This window comes from Haliotis rufescens, unplaced genomic scaffold (assembly GCF_023055435.1).
Source record: "Haliotis rufescens isolate VD_foot unplaced genomic scaffold, xgHalRufe1.0.p SCAF_17, whole genome shotgun sequence".
NCBI classification, from domain to species: domain Eukaryota; kingdom Metazoa; phylum Mollusca; class Gastropoda; order Lepetellida; family Haliotidae; genus Haliotis; species Haliotis rufescens.
Genome location: NW_025963857.1, coordinates 15181582 through 15194086, shown reverse-complemented (window position 1 = coordinate 15194086; position 12505 = coordinate 15181582). Strand labels below are relative to the sequence as shown.

Below are 12505 nucleotides of genomic sequence, written 5' to 3'. Positions count from 1 at the left end.
TATACTAAACGCTTTGAAGATTGTTGGCACTGATCGTTCAATTACTTTCTTTTAATCGAGAGAGTTAATGTTGTTGTTTTTAACGGCGCAGTCGGTAATAACCCATACTTATCGTAAGAGGCGACCAACGGGATCGGGTGGTCATGCTCGCTGACTTGGTTGATGTATGTCATCGTATCCAATTTACGTATATCGATGTTCATGATGTCAATCACAGGACTGTCTGGTCCAGACTCTATTATTTACATACCGCCATCATGTATCACTGGATTGTCTTGTCCGGACTCGATTATTAACAGACCGCCGTCGTATAGCTGGAATATTGCTGAGTGTGGCGTTAAACAACAAACTCACTCCCTCTCCCATGTTGCTCTCCGGGCGGACGCTCTACCACCAGACCACAGAGGCGGTCTTTTGTAGGTAGTGGTGCTTCACACATGAGGTATAGTGCTTGCCGTATAATGTCTCGTCTGTGTAGCTTTAACATACCACTCACCCATTTGAACACAATGTTCAAGATCGCCGCGAGACATGCTCATCTTGATTGGTTGTTTAACGCCGCACTCAAGGGACGCAACTCTGAAAACTCGGCCACCCACCCAACCCATTAATAATGAATCTGACATTTGTCAGTCTGAAACACCAAACTTGGTTGGTTTGGTTTGTTGTTTAACGCCGCACTCAGCAATATTCCAGCTATATGACGGCGGTCTGTAAATAATCGGGTCTGGACCAGACAATCCAGTGATTAATATCATGAGCATCGATCCACACAATGCAGCACCTTGGATTTGGTTGGTTGGTTGGTTTGTTGTTTAACGCCGCACTCAGCAATATTCCAGCTATATGACGGTGGTCTGTAAATAATCGAGTCTGGACCTGACAATCCAGTGATTAATATCATGAGCATCGATCCACACAATGCAGCACCTTGGATTTGGTTGGTTGGTTGGTTTGTTGTTTAACGCCGCACTCAGCAATATTCCAGCTATATGACGGCGGTCTGTAAATAATCGAGTCTGGACCTGACAATCCAGTGATTAATATCATGAGCATCGATCCACACAATGCAGCATCTTGGATTTGGTTGGTTGGTTGGTTTGTTGTTTAACGCCGCACTCAGCAATATTCCAGCTACATGACGGCGGTCTGTAAATAATCGAGTCTGGACCAGACAATCGGGTGATTAATATCATGAGCATTGATCCACGCAATTGGGATCAATGACATGGATCAACTAAGTCAGCGAGCCTGACCACCCGATCCCGTTAGTCGCCTTTTACGACAAGCAAAGTCACCTTTTACGGCAAGCATGGGTTGCTGAAGACCTATTCTACCCCGGAATCTTCACGGGTCTCAGCATCTTGGAGCAGCCATAGACATGTCAGTGTTCCCAGCATCTGCATCTGAAGTGGCTATGCCGGCTCATAGTGCTTCAATTTGTCACTCGGGAATGGTCAACGCTCCTGGTTCCCTGCCATATAGCGACACTTGCAGTGCCGTTTTTTGTTCTTATAAGTCTGTTAACCTACTCTGCTTTAAGGTCAAGACATGAATTACGGATTGTGAACATATACTTGTAAATGAACTAAAATTAAACAAATCCCACGTGTATTACAAAGCGCAAGACAGGCACACCTGAAGCTATGTGTGTCATGAGGTGAGGTGAAATGGGGTTTCAAGATTATTGGACTTACAGTCGCTCAGGCTCCAAATGAGAACGATGAATATCAAAATAACTCAAAATCCGAAATAGTCTATTAACTGTCAATACGGTACACGGCAATGAATATCCTGTTCAAAACAATATCTGCTGTCTCCATCACTGGAAAAAGTTGTTTAAGAAACTATCATATTGTAATGTGTACGGGGCACGGGTGGCCCAGTCGTCTAAAGCGCCGCGATTCGCTGTGCAGAGTTGCGTCCCTTGGACACGCCAGAAACCTATGATTGTGGGTTCGAATCCCGGTTCGCACTGATTATGTCTCTAGGTTGGTCAGCACCATACCCGTGCTCGTGGGTTTCACCAAAGTGGTAAACGTCTGAGACCTGCATCACTTCGGGCTTTCCTCCCACATTAAGCTGACACGCCGTGATAGAACTCGAATACTGTTAAAAGCGGCGTTAAACCCAACTCACTCACTCACTGTTATGTGTACAAGTTGACACGGAGGGGGGCACAACGGTAGGAGGAACAGCGCAAACACGTATTTAAAGTTATTTTTGCATTGCATCGTACTCGTTTGGAGCCAAGCGGACGGTACACGGTGAGCTGCGTTCACTAGTGCGAATCAAAGAAAAGGTGTCCACGGTCCATAAGACTTGTAAGAGACCATGTAAACTGGCGCGGGGTCACTGCCATTACTCACGGTTTGCTACGCCCTATATCGCTGTGCCACCCGTGCCTACCTGTCGCATAAGAGTGAGTGAGTTGGGTTTAACACCGCCTTTAACAGTTTTCTAGTTATATTACGGCGTGTAAACTTAATGTGGGGGGAGTGAGTGAATGAGTATGGTTTAACGCCGCTTTACGCAATATGTGAATGATATGGACCATATCCAACTTAAAACAAAGTCGCCGTAAAGTGCGGGGTTGACTATTAGAGGTTGTTCTCCAAACATGGAAAAGAAAGGAACAGAGCGCGCAAACACAACAATGGCCGGACAAAACTATTGGAGGTTAAAATGTTTAAAAGTGCTGGAGGTGCACGTGCGTTGGTATTGTGAACGAAACATTCGTAAGATTGGGTGAAACTTGTTCATGATGATTTTTCTTTTGAAGAAGCAGTGTATCCGATTTTTTATTTAAGTAAGAGTGATCTATTGAAAGTTGATTTCTGTGGAAGTTCATTGAGGCACCACAAAGAGTTGATGAATCTTTAAATAAAGAGATTTTGAAAAAAGCTCTCCTGAGGAAAGTTGTCTGTTTGTCTGTCTTTCCGTCTGTGTTTGTATCTATCGGGACACGGGTGGCCCATTCGTCTATAAGGCGCCGCAATTCTCTGAGCAAAGTTGCGTCCCTTGGGCACGCCAGAAACCTATGATCCTGGGTTTGAATCCTGGTTCGCCCTAATTGTATTTCTAGGTTTGGCCGCATCATACCCGTGCTCGTGGGTTTCACCGAAGTGGTAAACGTCTGAGACCTGCACCACTTCGGGCTTTCTTCCCACATTAAGAAAAGGAACTCGATGATAGCGTGTATAACATAATATATTCGTAAAGAAAAAAATCACACCCCTCTATATACATATATTGTCTATATGTATCTAGAGGGGTGTGTTTGTTTTCTCTATACCATTACATTATGTTATAAACGCTATCATCGAGTTCCTGTGACATTAAGCTGACACGCCGTTGTATAACTGGAAGAAGGTTAAAAGCGGCGTTACACCCAACTCACTCACTCACTTTCTGTCTGTGTTTGTATCTATCGGGACACGGGTGGCCGATTCGCCTAAGGCGCCGTAATTCGCTCAGCGTTGTGTGTCGGGGTACGTGTGATGCTTGCGGTGCGTTGTGTGTCGGGGTACGTGTGATGCTTGCGGTGCGTTGTGTGTCGGGTTACGTGTGATGCTTGCGGTGCGTTGTGTGTCGGGTTACGTGTGATGCTTGCGGTGCGTTGTGTGTCGGGTTACGTGTGATGCTTGCGGTGCGTTGTGTGTCGGGTTACGTGTGATGCTTGCGGTGCGTTGTGTATCAGGTTACGTGTGATGCATGCGGTACTTTGTGTCACGGGTTATGTGTGGTGCTTGCGGTGCGTTGTGTGTCGGGTTACGTGTGATACTTGCGGTGCGTTGTGTATCGGGTTACGTGTGATGCTTGCCATGCGTTGTGTATGAGGTTACGTGTGATGCATGCGGTACTTTGTGTCACGGGTTACGTGTGATGTTGCGGTGCGTTGTGTGTCGGGGTACGTGTGATGCTTGCGGTATGTTGTGTGTTGGGTTATGTGTGATGCCCGCGGTGCGTTGTGTCCTGGGTTACGTGTGATGCTTGCCGTGCGTTGTGTTTCGGGTTACATGTGGTGCTTGCGGTGCGTGTCGGATTACGTGTGATGCCTACGGTGCGTTGTGTCCTGGGTTACGTGTGATGCTTGCGGAACGTTGTGTCCCGGGTTACGTGTGATGCTTACCGTGCGTTGTGTTTCGGGTTTCGTGTGATGCTTGCGGTGCGTTGTGTCCCGGGTTACGTGTTATGCTTACCGTGCGTTGTGTATCGGGTTTCGTGTGCTGCTTGCGGTGCGTTGTGTATCGGGTTACGTTTGATGCTTGCGATCCGTTGTGTGTCGGATTACGTGTGATGCTTACCGTAAGTTGTGTATCGGGTTATGTGTGATGCTTGCGGAGCGTTGTGTCCCGGGTTACGTGTGATGCTTACCGTGCGTTGTGTATCGGGTTACGTGTGATGCATGCGGGGCGTTGTGTATCGGGTTACGTGTGATGCTTGCGGAGCGTTGTGTTTCGGGTTACGTGTGATGCTTGCGGAGCGTTGTGTATCGGGTTTCGTGTGATGCTTGCGGTGCGTTGTCTATCGGGTTTCGTGTGATGCTTGCGGTGCGTTGTGTATCGGGTTTCGTGTGATGCTTGCGGTGCGTTGTGTATCGGGTTTCGTGTGATGCTTGCGGTGCGTTGTCTATCGGGTTTCGTGTGATGCTTGCGGTGCGTTGTGTATCGGGTTTCGTGTGATGCTTGCGGTGCGTTGTGTATCGGGTTTCGTGTGATGCTTGCGGTGCGTTGTGTATCGGGTTTCGTGTGATGCTTGCGGTGCGTTGTCTATCGGGTTTCGTGTGATGCTTGCGGTGCGTTGTGTATCGGGTTTCGTGTGATGCTTGCGGTGCGTTGTCTATCGGGTTTCGTGTGATGCTTGCGGTGCGTTGTGTATCGGGTTTCGTGTGATGCTTGCGGTGCGTTGTCTATCGGGTTTCGTGTGATGCTTGCGGTGCGTTGTGTATCGGGTTTCGTGTGATGCTTGCGGTGCGATGTGTATCGGGTTACATGCGATGCTTGCGGAGCGTTGTGTCCCGGGTTACATGTGATGCTTGCAGAGCGTTGTGTCAGGGGTTACGTGTCATGCTTACCGTGCGTCGTGTGTCGGGTTTCGTGTGATGCTTGCGGTACGTTGTGTATCGGGTTATGTGTGATGCTTGTGGTGCGTTGTGTCAGGGGTTACATGTGATGCTTGTTCAACTAGATAGGATTTCCCCAATGTGTCACCGTATCATTTTCATTATCAATGAAACAATCAACCCGATTTTCAAGCAAATTCATTGCCGAGCATTATTAAATATTGGCTTGCAGTGTGCACAACCACCAGTAGCTGAAGTGATCCAGCACAGAGCTGAGACTCCGTAAGTCCCCATGCTCCCCAGCGAAGCGGCTGCTTGTTGCTTTTGGTCTTGTTTCAAACAGTAAATTGTATATGGCATTGCTGTATCTCCGGGGTATCACCTAGCATCCTCATGTGTGATGACGTTAGCTCGTTGTCTGAGCATGTCCTTGTCAGCTTGGAACAGACTAATCTTTCTTTTCAAATCTTTATCCGAAAATCTTTAAGTGCTGCCTATCTCCGGCCCGGCCCTTCTCATTGCCATCCCATTGGATTGAAAATCATCACTGCCCACTGGCTTTTCTTCTGTTATTATTTTGCCAAGGCTTTCCAAAACGTTTGGTATTTTGATCAATTTATTTCTATCTGCTGAGAAGCATGTATCAGTTCATCAAGAACTATCAGCAGTTGCTCGTCCGAGGAACAGTGTATCCACATGATTTGTATCACCTTGCGGAGTAATATCAAAATCAATACACATTCATTTAAAAGTGACCCGTGAAGATCCGGAGTAGAATAGGTCTTCAGCAACCCATGCTTGCAGTAAAAGGCGACTAACGGGATCGGGTGGTCAGGCTCGCTGACTTGGTTGATGCAAGTCATCGATCCCAATTGCGTGGATCGATGCTCATGATGTCACTCATCGTCGTCATATAGCTGGAATATTGCTGAGTGTGGCGTAAAACCAACCAACCAAACATATTATAACGTGCATGTAGTGCAACCGAGATGCAGGACGCCAATATTTGTAGATGATGTCATTTGCAAGAGTTACGAAACATCTTCCCGGGACAAGGGCGTTAATTGACTAACAGTCCAGTTTTAGCTTTTATAGTCAGTTAACTCACTTGCCTCGGAAAGATGCGATACAATGGCGCCAGTGTGTATGACCATAGGTTTAAGAGGAATATTGAAATATGGCAAATATTGGCAAACGCTCTGTCAACAAGACCACGGAGACGCTTGACTGTTGGGACGAGTGAGTTTGGTTGAATGCGGATTTGATTTGTTTGTTTGTTGTTTATCGCCGTAATATTCAAGCTATACGATGGAGGTTTGTAAATATTTAAATCTGAACCAGACAATCCAGTGATTGACATTAGCATCGATCTACGCAACTGGGATACGATGACATGCATTAAACAAGTCAGCAAGCCCGACCAACCGAGCCCGTTAGTCGCCTCTTACGACAAGCATGGGTTTCTGAACTCGGATCTTCACGGGTGCGATGTGGCTTTTGGCAGAATTAGAGGTGTATCACACATGTCTGCTTGAAAGATGGAGTGAGTGAGTATGGTTTTACGCCGCTTTTAGCAATATTCCAGCAATATCACGGCGGGGACACCAGAAATGGGCTTTACACATTGTACCCATGTCGGGAATCGAACCCGGGTCTTCGGCATGACGAGCTACTGCTTTAACCACTAGGCTACCCGACCGCCCCTTTTGAAAGATGGAAGAGATGCAAATGATGCAAACTACAGTGAAACACACCCGCCAGCTCTAGCTTGCAACTGACAAAGAATCATAAGGATGGCAGCACTGGGATTTCGAACCGTGTACAGTGTTAAAACAACGATGAGAAATCAAGTGTTCCTGAAGTTTATTATAAGTGCTACAAGAACCCAAATCAATTTGAAATATTTCAGTGGTTCTAATCACTTCTATCCTTGTATCGGCTAACGTTTTTGTGAGCGTCGTATACACAAGTAAGGTAAAACTCTTTATCCTGTGCCGTCAGGATCTTGTTCACGTGCTGAAGCCTGACTTGGATTGTCCACGTGTGGGTCTTGTGTAGGTGCTGGATGGGAAAATAAACAGTAGTTCTGGTAGAGATACTTGGATATTACTACCGATTAAGGGTGAGTGAAGTTTGTTAAACGCCGCACTCAGCAATATTCCAGCTATATGACGACGGTCTGTAGATAACCGAGTCTGGAAAAGACGAACCAGTGATTGATAGTATGAGTGAGTGAGCGAGCATGGTTTTACGCCGCTTTTAGCAATATTCCAACAATATCACGGCGGGTAAACACCAGAAATAGGCTTCACATATTGTACAATGTCGGGAATCGAACCCGGGTCTTCGGCGTGACGAGCGAACGCTTTAACAGCTGGACTACCCGACCGCCCTGATTGACAGTATGAGAAACTCCTCTGGGCGGTTCTTGCAATTATGAGGCACCGAGAAGGTATGACATTTAGCCAGTTCTTTTACGCCAGTTTTAACAATAGTAGTGTCATGTCATGGCGCCTTCATTGATTATGGTTTAGGCCACTTTTAACAATATTTTAACAATTTTTAAGCAACATTTCAGCAATATCACGACAGGAAACCAGAAATGGGCTTCCCGCATTGTACCCATGCGGGGAATCGAACCCGGGTCTTCAGCGTGACGAGCCAACGCTTTGGCCAGTGGGCTACTCCACCGGATCTCCAAGCAGATTACAAAAAGTAATACATTATAACATAGGTGATGCAGGATATCAAGGAGATCAGACTTGTACTGCAACCAGAAAATTGGTACGCATGGTACAAAGTATAGATCAGTCAGCTAAACTTAAATGCCTCAGTTATTAATGTTTCACTTTGCAGACAACCTTCCTGGTATGTGACGGCTGCCGATCAAGCAGCATTCCACTCCATGACGTCAAAGGGCGACCAACTCGTTAATCCGGGACAAGCCGATTGGATGGGTGAGTGGGCGACGGAGGGGTGGGGGAGGTTACTAATGGGGATTCCGGCCAAAAAAGGTCCAAGTAAGGATCCCCGGGCAAAAGAGGTCCAAGTAAGGATCCCCGGCAAAAGAGGTCCAAGTAAGAACCCCGGGCCAAAGGAGTGTGAGTGTTCGTTCTGCACCTCGAAATTTATTTACCATGAATCCACACTCCTTCCGGTGGTTGATGTCTAGAAGCACAAGCCCCGCCTGGCCTACATGTTCTGCCTGGCATTTCTCCTGCTTAACGCCGTTCTTCAAGGCATACATCATGCGCGCTTCTCCAATGTACGTGACGTTCACCTTTTCTGTGCGGGAGTCCTTACCGCAGTGTATTTTTACTGTGTTTACGGCAAACAAAAATATATTAATGACAACATATTACATGGCCAGAAATGGGTTAAGGCTGCCAACAATATACCCACTAAGCGGTGATTACAGAAATACAAAGAACGATGACATGCATCAACCAAGTCAGCATTCCTGACCACCTGATCCCATCCTCCCAAGGCAAGGGAGTTAACTGACTGTAAAAGTGACCAGATCCCGTTAGCCGCCTTTTTACGACAAGCATGCAATTAGCTTTGCTAATGGATGGTAGTGCATGTATAATTGTATAGACGCATGACCCATATTACAGCAGTTCGTAACGAGAGACGAGTGATTAAGACGTCCTGTTCAGAGCAGTATGTAACCGTACTTCTGTTTAATCACGACGTGTTAGCTTGACGTGGAGGAAATCCTCGAGCTGTGTTCAGTTCCACAAAACGATCTTAGCGCTGCGATTGTCGTAAGTCTATGTTAAAGTATGAAAGTTACGAGTAACATCTTAGCGCTAAGATCGTTTTGTGGAACGGGTCCAAAGACCTTACGTTCACCGATTTCTGAAACCCACTCACATTGTCGTTTAGCCTTGTACCTCGGACTCGCTGGCACGAACTGAAACAGTGAAACGGATTATGTTCAACATGTGTAATAATTAGTTGTTATATGGACACGTTTACCACCGGAGGAAAGCCACGAGCACGGGTATCACCGATTTGACCAAAACCGATCAAAATTCGAGATATTTGCACTTCTGTTGAGACCTGATTGTATGCACGTCCGTGTGTGCGCCTGATTGTATGCACGTCCGTGAGTGCGCCTGATTGTATGCACGTCCGTGTGTGCGCCTGGTTGTATGCACGTCCGTGTGTGCGACTGATTGTATGCACGTCCGTGTGCGCGCCTGATTGTATGCACGTCCGTGTGCGCGCCTGATTGTATGCACGTCCGTGTTTGCGCCTGATTGTATGCACGTCCGTGTGTGCGACTGATTGTATGCACGTCCGTGTGTGCGCCTGATTGTATGCACGTCCGTGTGTGCGCCTGATTGTATGCACGTCCGTGTGTGCGCCTGATTGTATGCACGTCCGTGAGTGTGCCTGATTGTATGCACGTCCGTGAGTGCGCCTGATTGTATGCACGTCCGTGTGTGCGACTGATTGTATGCACGTCCGTGTGTGCGCCTGATTGTATGCACGTCCGTGTGTGTGCCTGATTGTATGCACGTCCGTGTGTGCGCCTGATTGTATGCACGTCCGTGTGTGCGCCTGATTGTATGCACGTCCGTGTGTGCGCCTGATTGTATGCACGTCCGTGTGTGCGCCTGATTGTATGCACGTCCGTGTGTGCGCCTGATTGTATGCACGTCCGTGTGTGCGCCTGATTGTAATAGTCCGGACAAATGCCCTTTTCACAGAGCTTACCCACCGAGATAACAGGCAGGGTAACAACATGTTTCATCTTTGAACGTCTTCCAATCGAGACGCATCCATCTTCCCGAGGTAAGGGATTTAAGTGACTATAAAAGTCCAGTTTCCACCCTTGCCGATCTAGGCTGGAATTTTCAGGCTCGATCGTAGCGCCACCAATGGCTATTACGAGTTATGTCCCTTGTATGTCCCTCCTATTGACGCGGCGCTAAAAAAACAAACAGTAGGAGCATGTACAACCTCGGTGTGGGTAGGACTGAAGCCCTACAACTATCAGGGGCGGGGTTCTGGGGTCGATGGTCGGGGGTCGGGGTCCGGGGTTCAGGGTCGGGTCCCAGGGTTCTGGGTCGGGTCCCGGGGTTCTTGGTCGGGTCCCGGGGTTCTGGGTCGGGTCCCCTGCTGCACATTTTGCTCATATAAGCCAACTGAAATAAGACCGACGGAGTGGGTTGTTGTTTGTTGTTTAACGCCGCACAGCAATATTCCAGCTATATGACGGCGGTCTGGAAATAATCGGGTCTGGACCAGACAATCCAGTCATTGACATCATGAGCATCGATCCAAGCAATTGGGATCGATGACATGTATCAACCAAGTCAGAGAGCCTGACCACCAGATCCTGTTAGGCGCATCTTACAACAAGCATAGTCGCCTTTTACAGCAAGCATGGGTTGGTGAAGACCTATTCTACCCCGGATCTTCACGGGTCCACCAAACTTAGAGTGCAAATAAATGTCACCATCTCCTTCCAAGGAAAAAACGACTAGCAGATCCTGACACGGGCGAATCGCGGCGGCTGGGAGTTGAACCAATGGACAGCCCATGCCCTTCGTTTCCCACATTATATTCTCGGTTCATATCTATAGTGAAACGACCTACCATGAGCACCAGAACAATGAAGGCCGAGATCTCCATGACTGAACCGGGCACCAGCCACAACCTGATCCTTGCTGCTACCAAGGAGGGTCTGGTCAAAGGCAAAAGAGCGGTAAAGGTACATGGAGGTTAAAGACAAATCAAAACAAGTTGCTGTTAGTTGTTTAACACAGCAATATTCCAGTTATATGGCGGAGGTCTGTAAATAATCGAGTCCAGACAACCAGAGATCGATATCATGAGCATTGATTTTATGCATCGATATTGTTTACATGCATCAACCAAGTCAGCGAGTCTGACTGTTGCCTCTGACAAGCATAGTCGACTTTAACGGTAAGCATCGGTTGCATATCAAAACAAAATAATAGGTGTGCAATGAAACAAATTGTTCAGGCAATTTTCGCATCTCAGAATTGCAACAAACTATCCCGATTTTCATATTATACGCCGTGGTAGGGACTAAGTTTTTTAGGGTATCATACCTCGATTGACGTATTATAAGCCGATATGCTACCCGTTAAACGCCGCTCTTAACAGTATTCCAGTTGCATATCAGCATTAGTTTAATGTGGACATGGGAAGCAAGCATTATAATTTACTACTTTCTTTGGTGGGGAGCAGTCGAAAAAGGATCATGTTTTACTCAAGAAAACTTATAAATGCCGCCTATTGTGGGAAAATAAATTATGTGTCCTTTTGCACTCAATGTGTCAAATGAACACAGTTCATCTTTATTATTATTTAAAAAATGAATTGAGCAATTAGTTTTTGGGTTTAACGCCGATTTTAACATTATTCCAGTTCACGGCGTGTCAGCTAAATGAGGGAGGAAAGCCCGAAGTGTTGTAGGTCTCAGACGTTTACCACTTCGGTGAAACCCACGAGCACGGGTATTGAGCTGACAAACCTAGAAACATAATAGGGGCGAACCGGGATTCGAACCCACAATCATAGGTTTCTGGCGTGCCCAAAGGACGCAACTCTGCACAGCGAATCGCGGCGCCTTAGACGACTGGGCGACCCGTGCCCCCTGAAAACATAATTAAGCTCCTAAACGTTAAAATAATTTTGATATGCAGGTCTTTCATGTTCACCACTTGGTAAAAAGCCACGAGTTTGGGTTGGGTGCCGATAAATACGGTTTCAAGCCGACTGCAGCAATATTCCAGCATTATTTGGGCGGGGATCCAGTTACCAGAACTTGAATCAGAAAAAAATAATATGGCCGACGGAGACAGAAACATTTGGAGGAGACGGCAGTAGCCCTGCAAAGCAATAAGGTTCGACGTGATAACATTTTCTCCCTTTTGATGCAAAGAAACAATAAACAAGAACATATCACACCCTACCTCGTCTCCGCGGTTGTGATTTTACTGTGTTTGGCGATCGACAGTGTCAGTGCACGGGAACTTCGTGCTACCGCAGCACGCTTACCACGTGGGTGTTTTCCTGTCACAAACCACGAACATGTTTCCGGGTATTGCTACCAGTCGCAATGCGTTCTCTTGTATTCCCCGTACAAGTTACGTGAATACATTCCAACAAACCTCAAGCGTTAGAACACCATAATTAATCGGATTTGAATGTTTTATTTGGTTCCTGGATACTTTCTTTTGATCATTTTTTTTCAATAAAAGTTAAAAGTTGAGTCATTTGTTATGAGTTAGTTCGTTCCACGATATGTTGTTCATAGTCCAGGGTCGGCCCAGTCGTCTGAGGCGCCGCCATTCACTGTGCAGAGTTGCGTCCCTTGGGCACGCCAGAAACCGATGATTGTGGGTTCGAATCCCGGTTCGCTCCCATTATGTTTCTAGGTTTGCCAGCACCGTACCC

The 12505-nt window shown here is 46.9% G+C and overlaps 1 protein-coding gene across 1 annotated transcript; it reads right to left on the bottom strand.

The window, feature by feature from the left end:
- Positions 1-6911: 6911 nt before the first annotated feature.
- Positions 6912-12159, bottom strand: LOC124140886. Its single transcript, XM_046508704.2, has 5 exons — positions 12022-12159; positions 10676-10763; positions 8942-8981; positions 8202-8383; positions 6912-7126 (listed from the first exon to the last, which is right to left on the bottom strand). The coding sequence occupies exons 2-5, from the start codon at positions 10709-10711 to the stop codon at positions 6980-6982; spliced, it is 405 nt and encodes a 134-aa protein (XP_046364660.1). The 5' UTR covers positions 10712-10763; positions 12022-12159; the 3' UTR covers positions 6912-6979.
- Positions 12160-12505: the final 346 nt, after the last annotated feature.

Bases quoted from the DNA above. Each gene is read 5' to 3' on its own strand.
- LOC124140886 (XM_046508704.2), bottom strand. From the start codon at position 10,711: ATGGAGATCTCGGCCTTCATTGTTCTGGTGCTCATG. The intron at 8,982-10,675 runs GTAGGTCGTTTC...TCACTGTTTCAG, and splicing joins TCATTGTTCTGGTGCTCATG to TTCGTGCCAGCGAGTCCGAG. The intron at 7,127-8,201 runs GTAAATAAATTT...TTTCCCATCCAG, and splicing joins GGAAGGAGTGTGGATTCATG to CACCTACACAAGACCCACAC.